Raw genomic sequence first — 16,222 nt, forward strand, 5'->3', positions numbered from 1 at the left:
AAACAAAACAAAACAAAACAAAACAAAACAAAAGCAAAAGACAAAACCAGATAAATAAGCAAATTTCCTGAGCTGACAATATAACCCCTGATGTTACTTTCGGTCACAGGATACACATAAGCAGAAACTTTTTTTTTTTTTTTTTTTAGTTTTGATAAGACTCCGGGCTAGAAAAATATCCATAAACCACCTACCACAGTGTATTTAGGACCCACCCACGTCTTATCTTCCCAGACTTCACAAAGGGAGGCACAGGTCACAGTGGGCCTGTGTCCGGGCCTGTCTTGCTGCCAGATTACTTTGCCTGTGGGGCTAAGAAAATGAAGTGGCACAAGGACCAAATAAAGTCAGGATTTCAGGGAGGCAGCTAACGTTTAAGTCGACCTCTCCACTTTTCATATATGTTCTTCCGAGACGAACGCTACAGCCAGTCCAAGTCTCCCATACGAGTCGGGCCAAGGACGGCAAGCCATAGAGGCAGCGGCTTGGGCGTGAAACAAGTGCTTCGTTACCTCTGGAGCTGGTGGGTGAGGAGGGCTGGCTGATTTTCACATGCAGCCTGGAGAGGTGGAGAAGGCTGAGGAGGACAGATAGAATCCTAAACATATGGGGGAAAGGAGAAAAGGACCGTGAGCCTGAAGATGAATCGGAGCTGTTCCCAGGAAGGCCAGAAACAGAAACAGCGGTCTGTGACTGAGGTTCATGCTCTGGCGGTTCATCGGAAAGTCTGGTTACCTCTCCTCACACGTGTCAACCACAAACACGAGTCCGCTCTGCCCTGCGTGGCCTCCTCCAAAACCCTCACGCCCCACACAAGCTGGAGACAGCGGAGAGTGGAGGCCCACCTGGATCTGCTGCTGGAGGATCTGGTGGTGCTGCTCCTGCTGGTACAGCACGTGCTGCTGCTGGGTCTTCTCCAGGGCTCTTTCGTCAACCTGCCCCCCGTACATCTTCTGCAGCTGCTCACACTCCTGAAGGGAAAGGCAGCTCATACAGGTGGGCTGCAACCGGCCCCCCACCCCGCCCCCGCATGCAGCGACGTCGGCAGATGCAGACCTGCCCCCCGAGGTCCTGTGGGCAGAAAGAGCCCCGAGAGAGGACCGGGGTCCTCAGAGAGCAACTAACGCACGTATGCGGGTATTCGTGTACTTGATATATTCACCTTCCGTGTTGGGTGAGTGAACGGAAAAGGCCAAGAGGGGCCCGTGTGTGAGAGAGAGCGTCCGGTGTGCAATCCGTATACGAAGCACACGTCGCCTGGAGCCTGGTCATCAGAGAGGCAGGAAGGACGGTGGCCCTTCACACAAGCCTGGAGGTACACTTCCTTCCTTTGGGAGCGCCACTCCCTCCCCACCGGAGGGTGTGCTGGGTGGTAACAGCACTGAGCAGGTTCCAGCAACGGCCAGTGCCCAGAAGTCAGGAGCAGAATGCCAAGCTTGCTTAGAGGTATCTTCCCTGGGGCTTCCCACTGAAACCCAAGCCCGGAAGTCCTTCTCTAAATATTACACTGACAGGAGAAAAACCCAGACCCTCGTGGGCTGAGCAAGTTTGATCCTGGGGAAAGCTGTACATACCGGGGAGTAAGCAAAGGGCGTTGGGAAGCTACACGGATCTGAACCTTGACACGAACAGGGCCGAGGTTTGCCACCCCGGTCCTCCACGCTATTGCTCTGCGTTCCCCACGCTTCTCCAGAGGTGCCTGCCGTCTCTCCCATTACCTGCTGCAGCTGTTTGATGCTGCTGCTGTTGGCCAGCTTTTCCAAGTGAGCTTTGAAGGCCTGGATGCTTGCAGCCCCATCTGAGAACCGGCGCACGGGGGAGAAACGCTCCGTGGGGAGGTGCAGGGTGTTGGAGTCCTTGTAGGTAGAGCTAAATACATGGGAAGAGAAGGTCAGGGGCGAGGACTCAGGGCCTTTGACCACATCACCCAGGGACTGCTGTTCCAGAAGAACGCAAAGATGGCTGGCTGCACGTGCAGCCCTGTCTGTGTATTACGCCATTTCCGGGCCATCTCCAGAGGCCAGCCATTTCCCTAGCCTGCTGCCCTTTACAGAACTCCAGCCGCACGTCTTCCATTTCCACTTACCTTGAGCTGGCTTAATTTCCAAGCCCGGTGAGGTCCTGGAATCAAATACATCCAGTTCTTACAGATACACTAGGTCAGAGAGAAGAGCCTCTCCGTAGCCCTCAGGCCAAGCTGTATGGGGGCTCTTGTTTTCAAACTCGGGACTCTCTAGCGTCTTTCGAAACCTAAAATTCACCGTCTGACCCAGTTTTCCCTGAGCAGTACTCTCTGTATGACCCGAAGGAAACTACAGTCAGCTTTGTGGCAAAGGCCTGGCTTGGAAGTCATAGGTTCTGTGCCAGAAAGTGGAGGGTGGAGGTTCATGTGGGAGGAAAGTTGGGGGGGGGGGCTTTTGATCCCCAGATGGAGACCGCACATTCTTAAGGAATGTGGGCCTCAAGATCCTGCACGCGAAACCGGTCAACGCAAATAAGGTTGCCCGCTGTGAAAATTCACTGCCCAGAGCGGCATGCCTCCCCCCAGCCCCCTAACAACAGAGGAATCGTGTGGACTGCCTACAAAACCCCACTGCTCAGTCAGAGCACAGCCAGTATCTCACAGAGAGAAAGAATGACAGCATCAGAGTCAGAAGCTAACACCTTTGTCACCTAATCAGAACGAGATGTTTATGGGTTGAGGTAAGCAGATAAAAGACTGCCCAGGCAGCATTCCAGCAGCTGATGGAGAGGATCAGGGTTTCATGTCCAGGGCGGAGATGGTATCACACTGAACCACGGGTGAAATGCTGTACCGCCTGGCTAGCTGCTCGCTCTGGACTGAAGCAGAACAAGGCGAAGGAAGCAGGGTGAGCAGCGAGCTCAAATACAATGCAGATGGGGAGGGCCTCGGAGGCTCTGATGGCTGCGTGCAGAGCAGTCAGGGGTCCTGGCCGCGGGGGAAAGCCCTCTGCCCTGCCTTCGCGAAGGAGGACTTTGGGGTCAGGCTCCACCCGAAGCTCGGCACGGAGGTGCGCGCAGGACATGAGCACGGACACACAGGTGTAACGCAAGACACGTGACTTTGGCAGACACACTCCAGAGGCAGCAATCACGAAAGCCTCTTTCCAGGAACATCTCAGTACTTCCTAGTCTTGTTTCTACTTTGAGGGTCTGGAGTCAAAGCAGGCAAATAATACTGTTTTCTCCTAAAATCAGAGCCTCAGGCTTTCAATATTTTCTGACACTGGACCCGTTTCGGATTCCCTCAGAAAGCTGTGCTCTTAGGGTGGTGAATACGACCTGACTGCACAAAACCCACTCTCTTCTGTCAGAGTGGCAACTCCCAGGCCCAGGTGTTTCATGACTTTTCCAGAAGCTCAGGACCGACCCAGGTCAGTCCGGCACAGAAACTCGGGAGGGACGGTTCCGATGCAGTTGCTCATTTCGGAAGCACTGACGAGACCGATTTGTGTTTTACTTTTATCAGCAATCACGTTCGAGCTCGGGACAGCCTCCTATGGGGCTGATATTCCCACTACACTTTTCAAACAGGAACTTGGTTCCCCACCTCAAAAAAAAATCCATTCTGTGTTCCTTTTTTAAATTACACTTAAAATAAGTTGTTGTTTTTTTTAATTTTAAATTATACTTTCAGGATTGAAAAGGTTGAGGAGACCCCTCTTCTGTCCCCAGAAAATGAGAAGGACTCAATAATCTGTCTCGGCCGCTCAAGTCCAGTGTTTTATGGCTTTGCAAAGTTTCTCTTTTCCTCTGAAGACTGACTTCGGTCTCTGGTGTTGCCATATTTTTATAGTAACCCCCTCCGCACACACCAGTTTGTATCAGTGCCCCACCTCACACGAGGTGCCACTCATCGAACGTTCATTCCAATTCAAACTCGCTTGACCACAGGAAACCCTTGAAACACTCTACCGAGCGTCCACACGAAAGCAGACGGCGGACAGATTTTTCAGCGGGCCAGGCCCTGACAGGGAGCCGTGACGCAAACGGGGCTGTTGCCACCGTGGCCTTCCTCACTAAACAAGCGTAAACAGGCCCGAGACTCCGCGATAAAGGCTGACTGTGGGGCAGGGGCCGATCTTCACGTTTCCCCACGAAGACTATCTCCTGAGGAGCGCGTTCAATCAAGTCGGGACACCCGACGGACTTCAGCTCAACTGCAGACCCTGACAGAGGCTAAAAAACTGTCAGGCTGTGGAGGCAGGGAGGACAGAAACAAGGAGGAACAAAGAGACAGAGGTTCTGTTAGGTAACAGTGGAGAGCTCAGAGCTGTTGAGAAATCACAGAAAATTTATGGCGGGGGTTGGGATGGGGTGGGGAGGGGCAGCCCTCCAATAACTACTCCGAGGACCTTTCCGTGCAGAGCCCTCACAGCGCAGGTCCTGAGAGATTCTCCTCGGAACAACACTGTCTCTCCGGGCCAGGGACACCGTTTTATTTGAGAGCCGCCATTCCTGCTAGTCCCTACCAGACCATTTTTACGGTTATTCACGGTCGTCTCGAAGAGCTTATCTGCCTTCTCTCAGAGTTGCCAACGCAGCACTGATTATGTCTCGGTCTGCACAGAGTCCACCTGTCCCTGCTGATTGTGTGGACACCTGACGGGGAACGAGTCACAATAAAAACACTGTTGTCAAGCTCGCCAGTGTGAGCTGGCGACCAGATTTAATAACAACGCATCCACAAACTTCCTTTCCTTGGAACCCGACTGCTTTTCAACTTTCCCAAGTAAGGCTGCTTTCACCATCCTCCCAACGAGATGGAAATAAAATGAGCTCTAGCAATCGGTGGTGGCTTGGGAAGTGTGGCCCATGAGACGGGGGACAGCTTTGGGGTGGACACAGCTAAGAACTGTAGTCGTCGAGGTGTCTGCAGAAGGTAGTCACCTTCTTAAGCCAGAGGCAGGGGTCACTCCCCTGTGCTCCCAGGCTTACTTGTACTCAGTTTTATGACGTTTCCTTGGCCAGGAAGCTTACGCTTGTTATTTCTTCAAGAGGATGAATTACAAATGTAACAGAGACCTAGTAAAAGATTTCAGCCTTCAGAATATTATTGCAAGAATGACTTCTTGAGCACAACACTCAAGAGAATGCAGTATCTCTGCTCCACCATTCACAAAGGGATGCTCCTTCCTCCATGTCCAAGCTCACTGTTCAGTGGTGACATGGTAAGAAATGCTCAGGCTTTGGAAGGTGACGGGTTACTAAGGGTCCAGTCTATCGATATGGCTACAAATCCTCCCATTTCCAGCTGGCCTCCTTGCAGGTTTCAAGTTCAATCTCATCTCTGAGTCAACACCTAGAATCACGAGAATCAACTGCAGACCATAAACATGTCTACAAGGGAAAGGGAAAGAAGAATCTCGTACTGCCCTGCGCACTGCTTAGTGAAAGGAGCTGAGAAGATGTGAGCTCAGGATGCTGTTTAAAGCCTCGATGCGGGTCACCGTCACTGGAAGCACAGCAAGGAGGGTGCCTGCCCGATGAGCCTCGAGGAGCTCACGTAGCTCATGTGGCTACTCACCGATGCTGATCAGGTACCAGGTGAGGAGGCCAGACCCGGGAACGGAAAGGCTGCTGTCCTAGCTGCCGCTGTAGGTCCGGTGGGATCTCAGCTGTAGGGTTGGTCATGGCCAGTGTGTGCCTTTTGGACCTATTTGCCAAGTACCTGCAACAGGCAGGAACACATTTCATAGTAAAAAAGACAGACAGGAATGTTCCTCAGCAAGAAGCATCAGAAGTTCATCCAAAGCACTCAGAATGAAATCGTGCCAGAGCTCAGAAAGGGCTCAGCGGCAAACAGATCCCTGGCTGGATGGAAGTGAGACACGTTCAGCTGTCCAACAAAAGCTGGCTTACCGCTGCAGCGGCTGGATTCGGGACCTGAGAGCAGCCACCGAGAGAAGAGAGAAAACAGATGGGAGCTCACAAAGAAGATCGATTTTCCTTACTGCATGCCATTTGAAAGAAGAATTTGTTTCCCACTTGTTAATTTTATTCCTCTTTGCCCTCCAAATTTCCAAAATCCAAGTCGGAGGAAATGAGCCCTAAGAGTTATTCCTAGAGATGAGCCAAGAGAGATATTCAGAAGGGCTCCATGGAGTCTTTAGATCCCAATGGCCCCTGGGTTTTGAGACTGTCCTCACTTGTAAGTCCTTCCAACTGTGGCTGAGCGCTTTCAAAACCCCCCTTCCCTCCTGCCCCATGATTGTAAGTCAATCATCAGAGAAGAAACACGGACGTCGTCCCGAGGGAACCACATTCTCTAGAGGATGAAGAAATGAAACCACATGAAATGTTCAGAATTGGTTTTAGGGGAAAAAAAGGCAAGGCGAGAAAAACTCAAGTTTCAAAAGCTTAGGAATTGACAAGCTAATGACTTTTATTCTAATGATCTACTGGATGCACTACTTAGTCAATAGCAAACATCAGCTATGGGCCCCCCTTCATCTAGCTGACGGCTTCCTCCTGTCACTGCTCCTCTTCCTGGGTGTGCACAGAAGAAGCATTATCCCTCCCCATTACATCAGCACTGATGGGCTGATGTACCCCATCTAAACACCCTTTAAATGTTGGTCTCGAGAAAAAAGAAGGTGGAGCCGGAGGAAGTAAAATCCAAGACAAAGAAGATAAAGTGATACGCAACTATCTAATTAATTACGGTAGAAAGGCAGGAAGTTTCCTAGTTTGTTTTTTTTTTTTTTTTTTTCCAGGACACCAGCAGGGCCCATCAGCAAACTATAGAAACGACAGCATCAAGAGGGGAAAAAAGAAAAGAAAAAAAAAGGTTACCACAATTTTTCTTCTATTGGCTGACCCGCCTGCCAACACCCTGTTCTCCACTCTTCTTTCCAAATGGGACCAGCTTCTTTTTCAACAGCAGCTCTCACATACAGAGCTGCTGGGGGTAAGAAGAGAGTACTGGCCAGCAACTGTCAGGTTCTTAAAAAGTGGTCTTGCTTCATTCTCAACTACTTTGCCCATTTAAGCTAAAAACAGTTAACGGACCATAGAGTGATTGGTGGTATGTCAACTGGCCCAAGAGAAAGCCATCAGCGGTTTCATACCCATTTGATAAAGACACCCAAAGTTTCCCCGAGAGCCCGTGAAAACCATTTTATTTCAACTTCCCTCAAGGGAAAAACATATAATCTTGAAGGATACCTGTGTTTCTGGGAAAATACATGCTGGATTCTGGTCCAAACCGCCCCCACCCCCGCCCCGGCCCTTCCCAGGAAATAAGAAAGACAATTCCCACGGGGGGGGGGGGGGGGGGCACGCACGGGGCTGCAGACCACGGCTAACGGGGGCTGAGGTAAAGTGAACAGTACAGCATGCCTGATGGTCACTGCCGTTCTCTGCGAGTCAGGCATCTCTCAACAAGGTTCTGCAAACAATGGATATCTGCATCTGTCCCTGGTCCGAATCCCATATTCTTTTTTCATTATCTCTTTGTTGGTACAAGGGGATGGAAGAAGCACACGGCAAACAGTACGAGAGGCATTCATTCTCCTGGAAAGGAAGAGTCCATGCCAGAGGTCCATGGCCAGACTAGCTAGGATCACTGTCATCCCAGATCGCCAATTCCTTTTCAGTAAACAGTTCTTGGCAGGTAGGAGCAGGCTTTGCGCCTGGTGAATACTATCGGAGTTGCAAATATGAAGGCAGGGGGCAAGTAAGGAAGGAGGGAGGAGAGAAAAAGTTCTTATGGTTATTGCTGTCACTTAGGGGACTTCCAGTGGTGCTTACAGAAATGACATTTTCTGGGTAGTCTTCTGTTACTTCCATGAGGGGAGGAACATGCCATCTGGCTTGAGCAAAGAGACCACACAAATGTCGAAGCTGCACTGTACCACCTCCTTGGGCAGAGGTGACCTTTCGTTGGTTGCAGGGGGAGCCTGCCCAAGGATGCTCTGCGAGCACCGCCAGATGTCACATTACCTCTGCACAGCTTCCTGGTCTGGCTCCCCATCTGAGCTCTCCTCGTCCACAGGGGTAACTGCCGGTGCTGCCTGGAGAGAGACAGGAAGGAAAAGCTCAAGGTGGTGCTTCTTCCGTAGGAGCTCTTATTCTAGAAACCGGACGTGGGACAGGCCTTTCTGTTCATTTTCTTATTTACGAAACTTTCCCAGGACCCCTGGGTTATACAGGACTTTCACAGGCCCTTCTAGCGTTCCATTTTTACCTCGCTCGGGTGGTTTTAATTTGGATTTCTTCCTCTGAGTCATCTTCATTCATTCATTTATTCATCCAACAAAGAGCTGAATGCCTACTATGTTCCAGGACAAAATGTGAATTCACAAATACAGTTCTTGCCCTCATTTTACAGTCCAGTGGAGGACAGAGACAAGTAAACAGATAATTACAGAATAGCATGCCCAAGTCCTCTAACGGCATCTCGGGGGGATGTAACACTTCATCTGAGACCTGAAGGGTAGACAGGAGCTGGCCGCGCATGGAGGAAAAGGGTCACAGCCTTCGGGGTTTCTAGGCTGAGAGAAAAGAGCAGGCCTGCAGGTGTCTGAGGACCTGAAAATACAGTAGAAGCTTGTTTACCTGGAATGTCTAGGCACTGACCTGTTGTTTCATATTAATTTTATCACCAGTGTTCAGATGTCTCTAGTGCCAGAAAAGCGTGATGGTTTTTTAACAGCACATTTTAGTACACATATAATTGTGCAGTTGCAATTCAATGCTTGAAAACAGCTGCCACCCACCCAAACACACACGTGCATTGAGAACCACCACAATGCACGCGTTATTGTGACGTCCTCATCTACGTGAGGACGGGAGTGCTGAACATCCTTCATAGCTCCTCACAGCCTGGTGGCTCTCATAATCACCAAACTTCAGGCACTAGAGCAAAATGTCATACTTCCATTATCACAAAAGAGCTTTTTTTTTTTTTTTTTTTTTTTTTTTTTTTTTTTTTTTTTTTTTTTCCTTAATGGACGATCACGATAAAACAAAACAAAAACTTTGGGAGTAATTCCAATGTTTAAATACTGCTAGGATGTTCAGATCCCTTACTATAGTTCCTTGAGGCTGGAGTGAACAGGGTTAGGCAGGAAGTGGCCATGGATGAGGCAGGAGAGGGATACGGTGGCCAGTTATAAATGGCCTGGAATATAACATTAAGAAGTATATTTTGAGGAGCGGCAGTGGTGAATCACTAAAGGATTTCAGGCAGGGACGTGATGTTAATAAAATTTGTACTCTAGAAAGCTAGCTTGCTCGAGTTGCATTGTGAGAAGGGCTGGTGGTGGGGATTAGGGGACAAGACCGGAGGCAAGGAAGCTAGTTAGGAGGCCACTGTGTCAATCTCGGCAAAGGATGACAGCGACTTCCGGAAGGAGCGGTGGAGGACGGAAGTCAGGCGCTGGATAATTGACTTGATACAGGGATGAGGGAGAGGGAAGAGTTAAGACAGATCCCACATTTCTAGCTTGTGTAACCAGGAGAACAACGGTGCCAGTCACTGTCACCCAGGAGGAGAAACAGGTTACACGCAGTCATTTGAGGACATGTCGAATTCAAATTGTGAGGACTTCTGGGATAACCAACTGAATCTCTGCCGGAGGCAGTCAGCTGCGCGAAGTGGAGAATGCAGAAGAGAAGAGGGTTCTGAGCTGAAGAATCACTCGGTAACTGAGATTATGCGAGTGGACAAGATCATCCAGAGAGAGTGTGTAAAATGAGATGGAAAGAGGGCCTAACATAAAATGTGGGTTTCACGGACTTTAAGGAACAAGCAGAAAAAGAAACCGGAAAAGGAGAGGCAGGAGGAAAATGAGAATGTAGTATCACAGAAGCCAAAAGAAGACAGTGTTTTAAAGAGAAAAAAATGGTCAGCAGTGACTAATACGGTTGGAAGATCCAAAAAGGTAAAGATTAAAAATGCCCACCAGATCTACCAACAAAAGTTTGTTAGTGACCTTGGCAAAAAGTTACAGTGGACAGAGTATGTCACTCTACCTCCCACAGAGCTGTTCCCGATCCTTCATAACCTACATTGTTCTTGTCCTTCCCTGAATGCCTCTGCCACCGCCTAGGCCACAACACTCACTCTGGCACTTAATCACACGTGGCTTTTTACTATTATTCCGACACTTCACATATGTTGATCCTTCCTTTTCCCGATAGCCCTGTTACTGGAAGTGTGGCCCACGGACCCGTGTGGGTCCACAAAGTGTTTTGTTACCAATCCATGGTAAAGTTAGTACAGAAATAAAGAGTAAGCTTTTAGAAACCTTTATAGCAATTTAACAGAGCAATTCTGTCTGTTGACAATCTAGCCTTGTATGTTGTATGTTTTAAAATTGTTATTTCTCTGATTATTCACTTCTTTGTATTTTACAAAGGTATTAATCCCATGATGGATTGAAGGGGGAAAAAGGTCCTCAACAAGAGGTATGTTGAGAAGCAGAGCCCTAAAAACCTAGTAAGGGCTATGGATGTAATTAGCACCCAATCATGGGGTGCTGTAGGACTGAACGAATGAACGAAAGAATGAGTTTACCTACGACAGGAAAATAACCAGAACCCAGGGAAGGAAAAGAATCTTTGAAGGTTACCATTATGTGTGCGTGCATGTATCTCTCTATATACATAAAAAATAAAAAAGATGGGGCTGAGAGATACCAACTGACTAGGTTAGAGTTTATGGAAGCCAAATAATCGACTAATCCAGGTCGTACTGAAAATGTGAAGTAGTGTTAATCAAGGAGAGAGGGCTGGTGACAAGATAATCTTGCAAGCCAGCATAAAGGGCAGTGCATTCTAGAGAAAACTGTTAGGCGCCGCCCTCTGGCAGGGAGGAGTTACGGGGCGAGGGCTGTGTAAGTCAGGCCACTGCGACTCACTGTGGCCTGCGAGGCTGTGGCAGCACTCAAGGTGGGGGGGGGGGGGCCTGTAAGTGGCCCACTGAGGAAACAGGCTTCAGCGTAGTAACTGTTTGGTTAAGTAAAGGAGTTCGCCACACGTTAAGTCTGGAAAATCCTACAAGCCTGAAGAAAATGGGAATACGCTGAGCATCAGACGTTAGAGGAAGAGGACATTCCAATATTTAGGTTGGTGACCTTGGCTTCCCAGCCGTAGGCCCGCAACTTCTTTATCAAAAGTCTCTGAGAAAGTCGGTCGGGCCCTGTGCCGCTACTCACTGGTGTCATGGTGACAAGCGGGGAGGGTCCCCGTGGGCGCTTCAGCAGCTGCTGGGCATGTAGTTGGATGTTGGCTCCTCCATCTGATGCCCTCCGGCCGAGGGGGCCCATTCCATTCAGCAGCTGTAGGGTGGGAGGCTGTAAGAGGGACTGCTCCTGTCGCAAGTACAAGTGGGCAGGACAGAGCGGTGAGAGGGGAAAGGGGGAGGGAGAAAAGACCAGTACTCTGGCCCACTGAAATGAGGGGATCCTTCAAGTATGTACAGACTGATCCTCCCTGTCACCCAAGCTGCTGTGCAAGAGAAATCAGCCTTCGCTATAAGGATACCCTTAAATCCTGGGCGAGGTCCCTCAAAGGCTCTCAGAGGAAGCTCAAATGTGTTTCTCCACGGGGCAAGTCCTCTCCCACATCCAGGTACCTTGTACTCAAGCTGTCCAGTTGGTTGCAAGTTTTGCATGGGCAGCAGGTTGTGCATGAAGTTCATGTTAGTGGCCACCTGCAGGAATGGGGCCTGAGGGTTGACTCCAGGAAAACCAGGCAGGAGCTTCTGCAGGTCTTCCATAACTTCCGTGCTGGAAGGAAACAGGATGACAGAGGAGGTGGGTTAATGCTCTTACTCGGATCCCCAAACTGATGACACTACTAAGTTCAGCACAACATATTTTACGTCTCTCCTTTCCTCCTCAATTTGTACTTCTAAGGCCCCAGAGCAAGGAGAAGCCTAGTGTATGGAATCTGGCTCTCTGCCATTCTACTGTTTGGGACTGGGGCTTGCTATTCTTCATTGACCTCTCATGTAGAACCAACAGCTTTGAGCCAAGAGGAAATAGTGGCACCGGTCCAGTTCGGGTTTTCAAAGCCTGGAGGTGAACAGCAACTTTCTGGAGGACACAGACCATCCACTGAAACAATGGCTTCCCGAAGTAGCAACTGATTCACCAGGGAAAGAATGTAATTACTCCTGTCAGTGCCTGATGGGACAGATAAGTAGTGGATGTGCAGGGCTCTCATGCTCCAACAGTGAGGTTTAGAGCATGCTTTCAAATAAGAGATCTTTCCACTGACAGAGTGACACAGGACTCCACCCCTCTGCAGCTGACAGTCTTCGTAGCCAGAATGTTCCCCTGTTGCCTGTTTGATCACAGGCCGAGAATGAGAAATGTAAAGCAAGCAATCAGCAGGCCTCGGGAGGCTTTTTTGGAAATCGCTCAGAGGAAAAAGGAATTCATAAGAACACTAGCTTTGCCCCTAATTGAACTCTCAAGAGAACTCTTGCTCTAACCTCCTCTTCCCAACAGAGTAGAGGAAATATCCAGAAAAGAGGTAAGGCTATTTTTAATGTTGAAAGTCTTCAAATGCAGAACAAACACAGACAGAGCCAGCCTTCGGTACATTTCCCCTTGTGAGGGCATCATGCTAAAGGACTGTTTGGGGAAAATGTTTTGGGAAACTCGTACTTATTTGGTACGGTTTTGGATTCTTGTTCACTTAGTTTAATTCTTAACTTACATAAATTACGCCGTATCATTAGTCATCCCTTCCTAGTTGAGTTTTACATTAGAACATGTAGTAAACAACATCTCTGAAAGACGTCAAACTCAGATGAATTTTAAGGGGTACTTTTATTTGACTTAGAGCCAAGTCAATGTGATGACTGTGATGACTCACAGCCCATCTGTGAGCCAAGATGCTACCATGCTCTTCACCAAAGTATTGTGATCAACTGACGTGATGGCGGCCATCGGCCTACCACGTATCTACCAGGGACACTGAACTGGGTACACACATGTCTTGGCCACTGGATTCGATCTCATCTGGGAAACACAATGAAGCAGGAAAAAGGAACCATGATAGGAACTCAGAGTCAGGGCTGTTGGCCAGATACTCACCGTGGGTCAGCCACACCCACTGTGTGCCTCCTCATTGACAAATAGCGGACCAACGCTTCAGGGGACGGCTCTTCACCCTCATCACTGTCCAAGTTCAATGTCCCATCCGGCTGTGGTGGAAAGAAATACAATCAAATCAGAAATCAAAAGTAAGTCAAAACAAATAATTAATTAAAAAAAATTTTTAAGCTTATTTATTTATTTTGAGGGAGGGAGGGACAGAGACAGAGAGAGAGAGAGAGAGAGAGAGAGAGAGAGCGCGAGCATGCAGGGAGGGGCAAAGAAAGGGAGAGAGAGAATCCCAAGTAGGTTCTGCGCTGTCAGTGTGGAGCCCGAAGTGGGGCTGTGAGATTGTGACCTGAGCCAAAACCAAGAGTCAGATGCTTAACCAACTGAGCCACCCACGCGCACCGCACCCCCCCCCCCAATTTTTTTAATTAAAAAAAAAAAAAAAAGGAAGAAAAGAAATGAAAGGTAATTCTAAATAAGAAGCCAGGAAAAGCAGCAAAAATATGGGGAAGAAAATGGTTTGGGCTGACACCCATCAGAGGTCACTACTCGCCTCCACAATCTGGTTCTCAGGGTTGATTAGCTGCACCTGGGGAACGCTGATGTTCATGGTGGCACCGGCCTGCTCCGCCTGGAAAGTGGTACATATGTATATACCCTTATCTCAAGTGCTAGAGGGAAACAACAATGGTCTTTCAAAGGATTCTTGATTGCTAAAGTCTATGTTTCTACCTCTGAGTCTTTGGCTCTTCTGCCCTTAGGAGCTACAACAAGGAAGCTTTCTTTAGAGAAAATAGTCTCTCTCAATGATTGACTGTTTCTTAAAAAAAAAAAAAAAAGTAACTCTTGTTGTCCATCCTGAGTACTGGAATATCTTTCCATCCTCTCTGTCAAAGAAAGGTTCTGACCTCTGCTTGACAAGGAAGAGACGACAGACGGGAGGGGATGGAGGTAAGGAAGAACAGGTAACTCTCTTAGACTTAGTGAGCAGTGGGTACCCATCCCTCCTCCCCTGTGTTACTTGTCCTGAATCAGGTCACTGGAGTTATTGCCCACCTGGACATTGACTGGTGCTTGAAAGGCCATGGCACGGGGCAAGCTAGGAGGTGCTCCGACACGCAGGGTTTTGTGTCTCTTATGTCGATCACATAGCAGGCTGTAGATTGCACTATAGTGATCGTAGGCATCCGATCTTAATGACTAACAAGAGAGAAGGGAAAAGAGTAGAAAACCCTGGTGAAATGGCATGTCAGTAACCAAAACCCTTTCAATGGTACAGGAGAAGACCAAGCCTCTCCTGGTCAAGGCTCACTGAGGGGCAGAGGAAAAACAGGAAGAAAACAAACAGACTAAAGTTCCCAGGGAGGAGAAAACGTGGAAAGGTCAGGACAGAGGGAAAGCGGCTACACTTTACTTTGTTCTCCACTCCTTTAGAGATACCTGTAGTGTCCGCTCTTTGTCCAGTCCCATGTCCTCCATGGCCAAGAGGACTTCCTCATTCAGGGGGTCAATCTGTCTCTCTTCCTTTAATTGCTGGCATTCAGCTATTAACTGTAACATTAAAAAAAGGCAAGCTATCAAAGCCCCAATTCACCATGTCAAGATGGCATACCGTATATAATAAACAGGCTGTTCCATGCCCCCTAGCTTGGGATATTTTTGGCCTCAGACAACCCTGAGCAAGCAAGTCCTAGATACTCAGCTGTAGGCAGACAAGATCTCCATTTTCCTGAGGTCCTCTGGGATGGCCATAACGGTTTAAATAAAGGTATGCTACAGAAGCCACCGAGCCGAACACACAGACAAGAGGAAGGAGATACCCCGTGGTAGATGAGCAGCCAGAAATCTGGGCTGTTTCGACAGCCAAGGAGGGACTAGGATTTGGGGACAAGCAGGAGGGACTGGTATCACTCTTCTCCAACAACTCAGCTGGTTAAAAATTCCCTCTTGCTGGCATGCATCCCTCGCTGCTTGAGTAACACACAAAATAGTCTGTTCCCAGCACCCATCTTTTTGGGTCCTGGCCTGATTACGATCTCGGGCAAAAGGGATGGCTGGAGCTCTAAGAGGAGCTTCCTGAGGCAAGCAGCACCCAGCTCACCCTGTCAAAGTTGGGATCGGCGTCCCCTAGCTTCATCCACTTGTGCTTGCAGATCTGCTCCATCGAGAGGCGTTTACTGGGGTCTAACACCAGCATGTGGCGGATCAGGTGCTCACACTCTGCAACAGACAAGAAGAGCCTCAGTCCCTTGTTCAGTCTCAACAAGGGAGGTACCCATGCAGCCGAGGAGCTCGAAGCAAGGCAAGCAGATGGATTTTCCAGCTCCTTGCTTCCAATTTGTCTCTCTTGCTCCTTACCTCACCACTTACTCCACAAGGGACTGGGCAAAGGCAGGAAGAGGCGGAGGAAAGAGGCAGTGGGGTTAATACCTTCGTTAAAAGTCTGACCAGACAGTCTAGGGATAATCCATGAGTTTCATTTGTTTATATGATGTACAGCCCCACTTCACACAATTAATGAATAATGGAGTGTCCTCTAAAGAGATACAGTATCTTACAAAGTTCTCAAAACATTTAGTTCTACCTTCCTATATATATTACTACGTGCATACTAATGCTTCTGGCGTGGAGTCCAGAGCGCTCTTCCAACCTCAAAATCTAAATTTCCAGTGGTCCAAGGTGTCGGAGGAGAGGCACAGGACGCTCCCTACCCCACACAGGGACTCTGTTGCTTGCCTTACTTATCATCTTCTCGATGTTTACTTAAACACTCGCAAGGGCACACAACTGGGCTCGGAACTACGGAGATTCAGATGAGTATTTTCTTGGATGGCTCATACTACATATTACGTTACAGAAAGTGCAACGGACTCACAGTCAAGGAACCTATATTCTGATTTCAAAACCACCCTCTCGGTTTTGTCATCTGCAAGCTGGGGGTATTGAGGATGATGCGGGAGTAGTGCTTGTGTCGAAGACGGCGGCGATGATAAGAAGAGCAGGACTAACACACGGTCTCTGGAGCCTGGAACAACTCCTCTTCTCTCACCTCATCCCCACAGTAGTCCTAAGCAGGAAGGCACTATCGTCACTGCCGTTTTAGAGATGGTAAAACACAGGCACGGAGAACTCAAGACACG

The 16,222-nt window shown here is 48.8% G+C and overlaps 1 protein-coding gene across 6 annotated transcripts in view; it reads right to left on the reverse strand.

Moving 5' to 3' along the window:
* Positions 1-16,222, reverse strand: part of SIK3 (SIK family kinase 3) — a 243,572-nt gene that overhangs the window by 15,699 nt on the left and 211,651 nt on the right. For 3 of the 6 annotated variants that reach the window (XM_030331849.1, XM_030331846.1, XM_030331851.1), the window contains 12 exons: positions 15,184-15,302; positions 14,523-14,633; positions 14,139-14,282; positions 13,636-13,713; positions 13,074-13,183; positions 11,603-11,756; positions 11,184-11,339; positions 7,966-8,036; positions 5,549-5,692; positions 1,719-1,869; positions 846-971; positions 513-598 (listed from right to left, as the gene is read on the reverse strand). In XM_030331849.1, the coding sequence (XP_030187709.1) occupies positions 513-598; positions 846-971; positions 1,719-1,869; positions 5,549-5,692; positions 7,966-8,036; positions 11,184-11,339; positions 11,603-11,756; positions 13,074-13,183; positions 13,636-13,713; positions 14,139-14,282; positions 14,523-14,633; positions 15,184-15,302 (1,450 nt within the window). The remainder of the gene's footprint in view (positions 1-512; positions 599-845; positions 972-1,718; positions 1,870-5,548; positions 5,693-7,965; positions 8,037-11,183; positions 11,340-11,602; positions 11,757-13,073; positions 13,184-13,635; positions 13,714-14,138; positions 14,283-14,522; positions 14,634-15,183; positions 15,303-16,222) is intronic. The other 3 variants (XM_030331850.1, XM_030331848.1, XM_030331847.1) reach the window with 2 other exon arrangements.

This window comes from Lynx canadensis, chromosome D1 (assembly GCF_007474595.2).
Source record: "Lynx canadensis isolate LIC74 chromosome D1, mLynCan4.pri.v2, whole genome shotgun sequence".
Taxonomy (NCBI): domain Eukaryota; kingdom Metazoa; phylum Chordata; class Mammalia; order Carnivora; family Felidae; genus Lynx; species Lynx canadensis.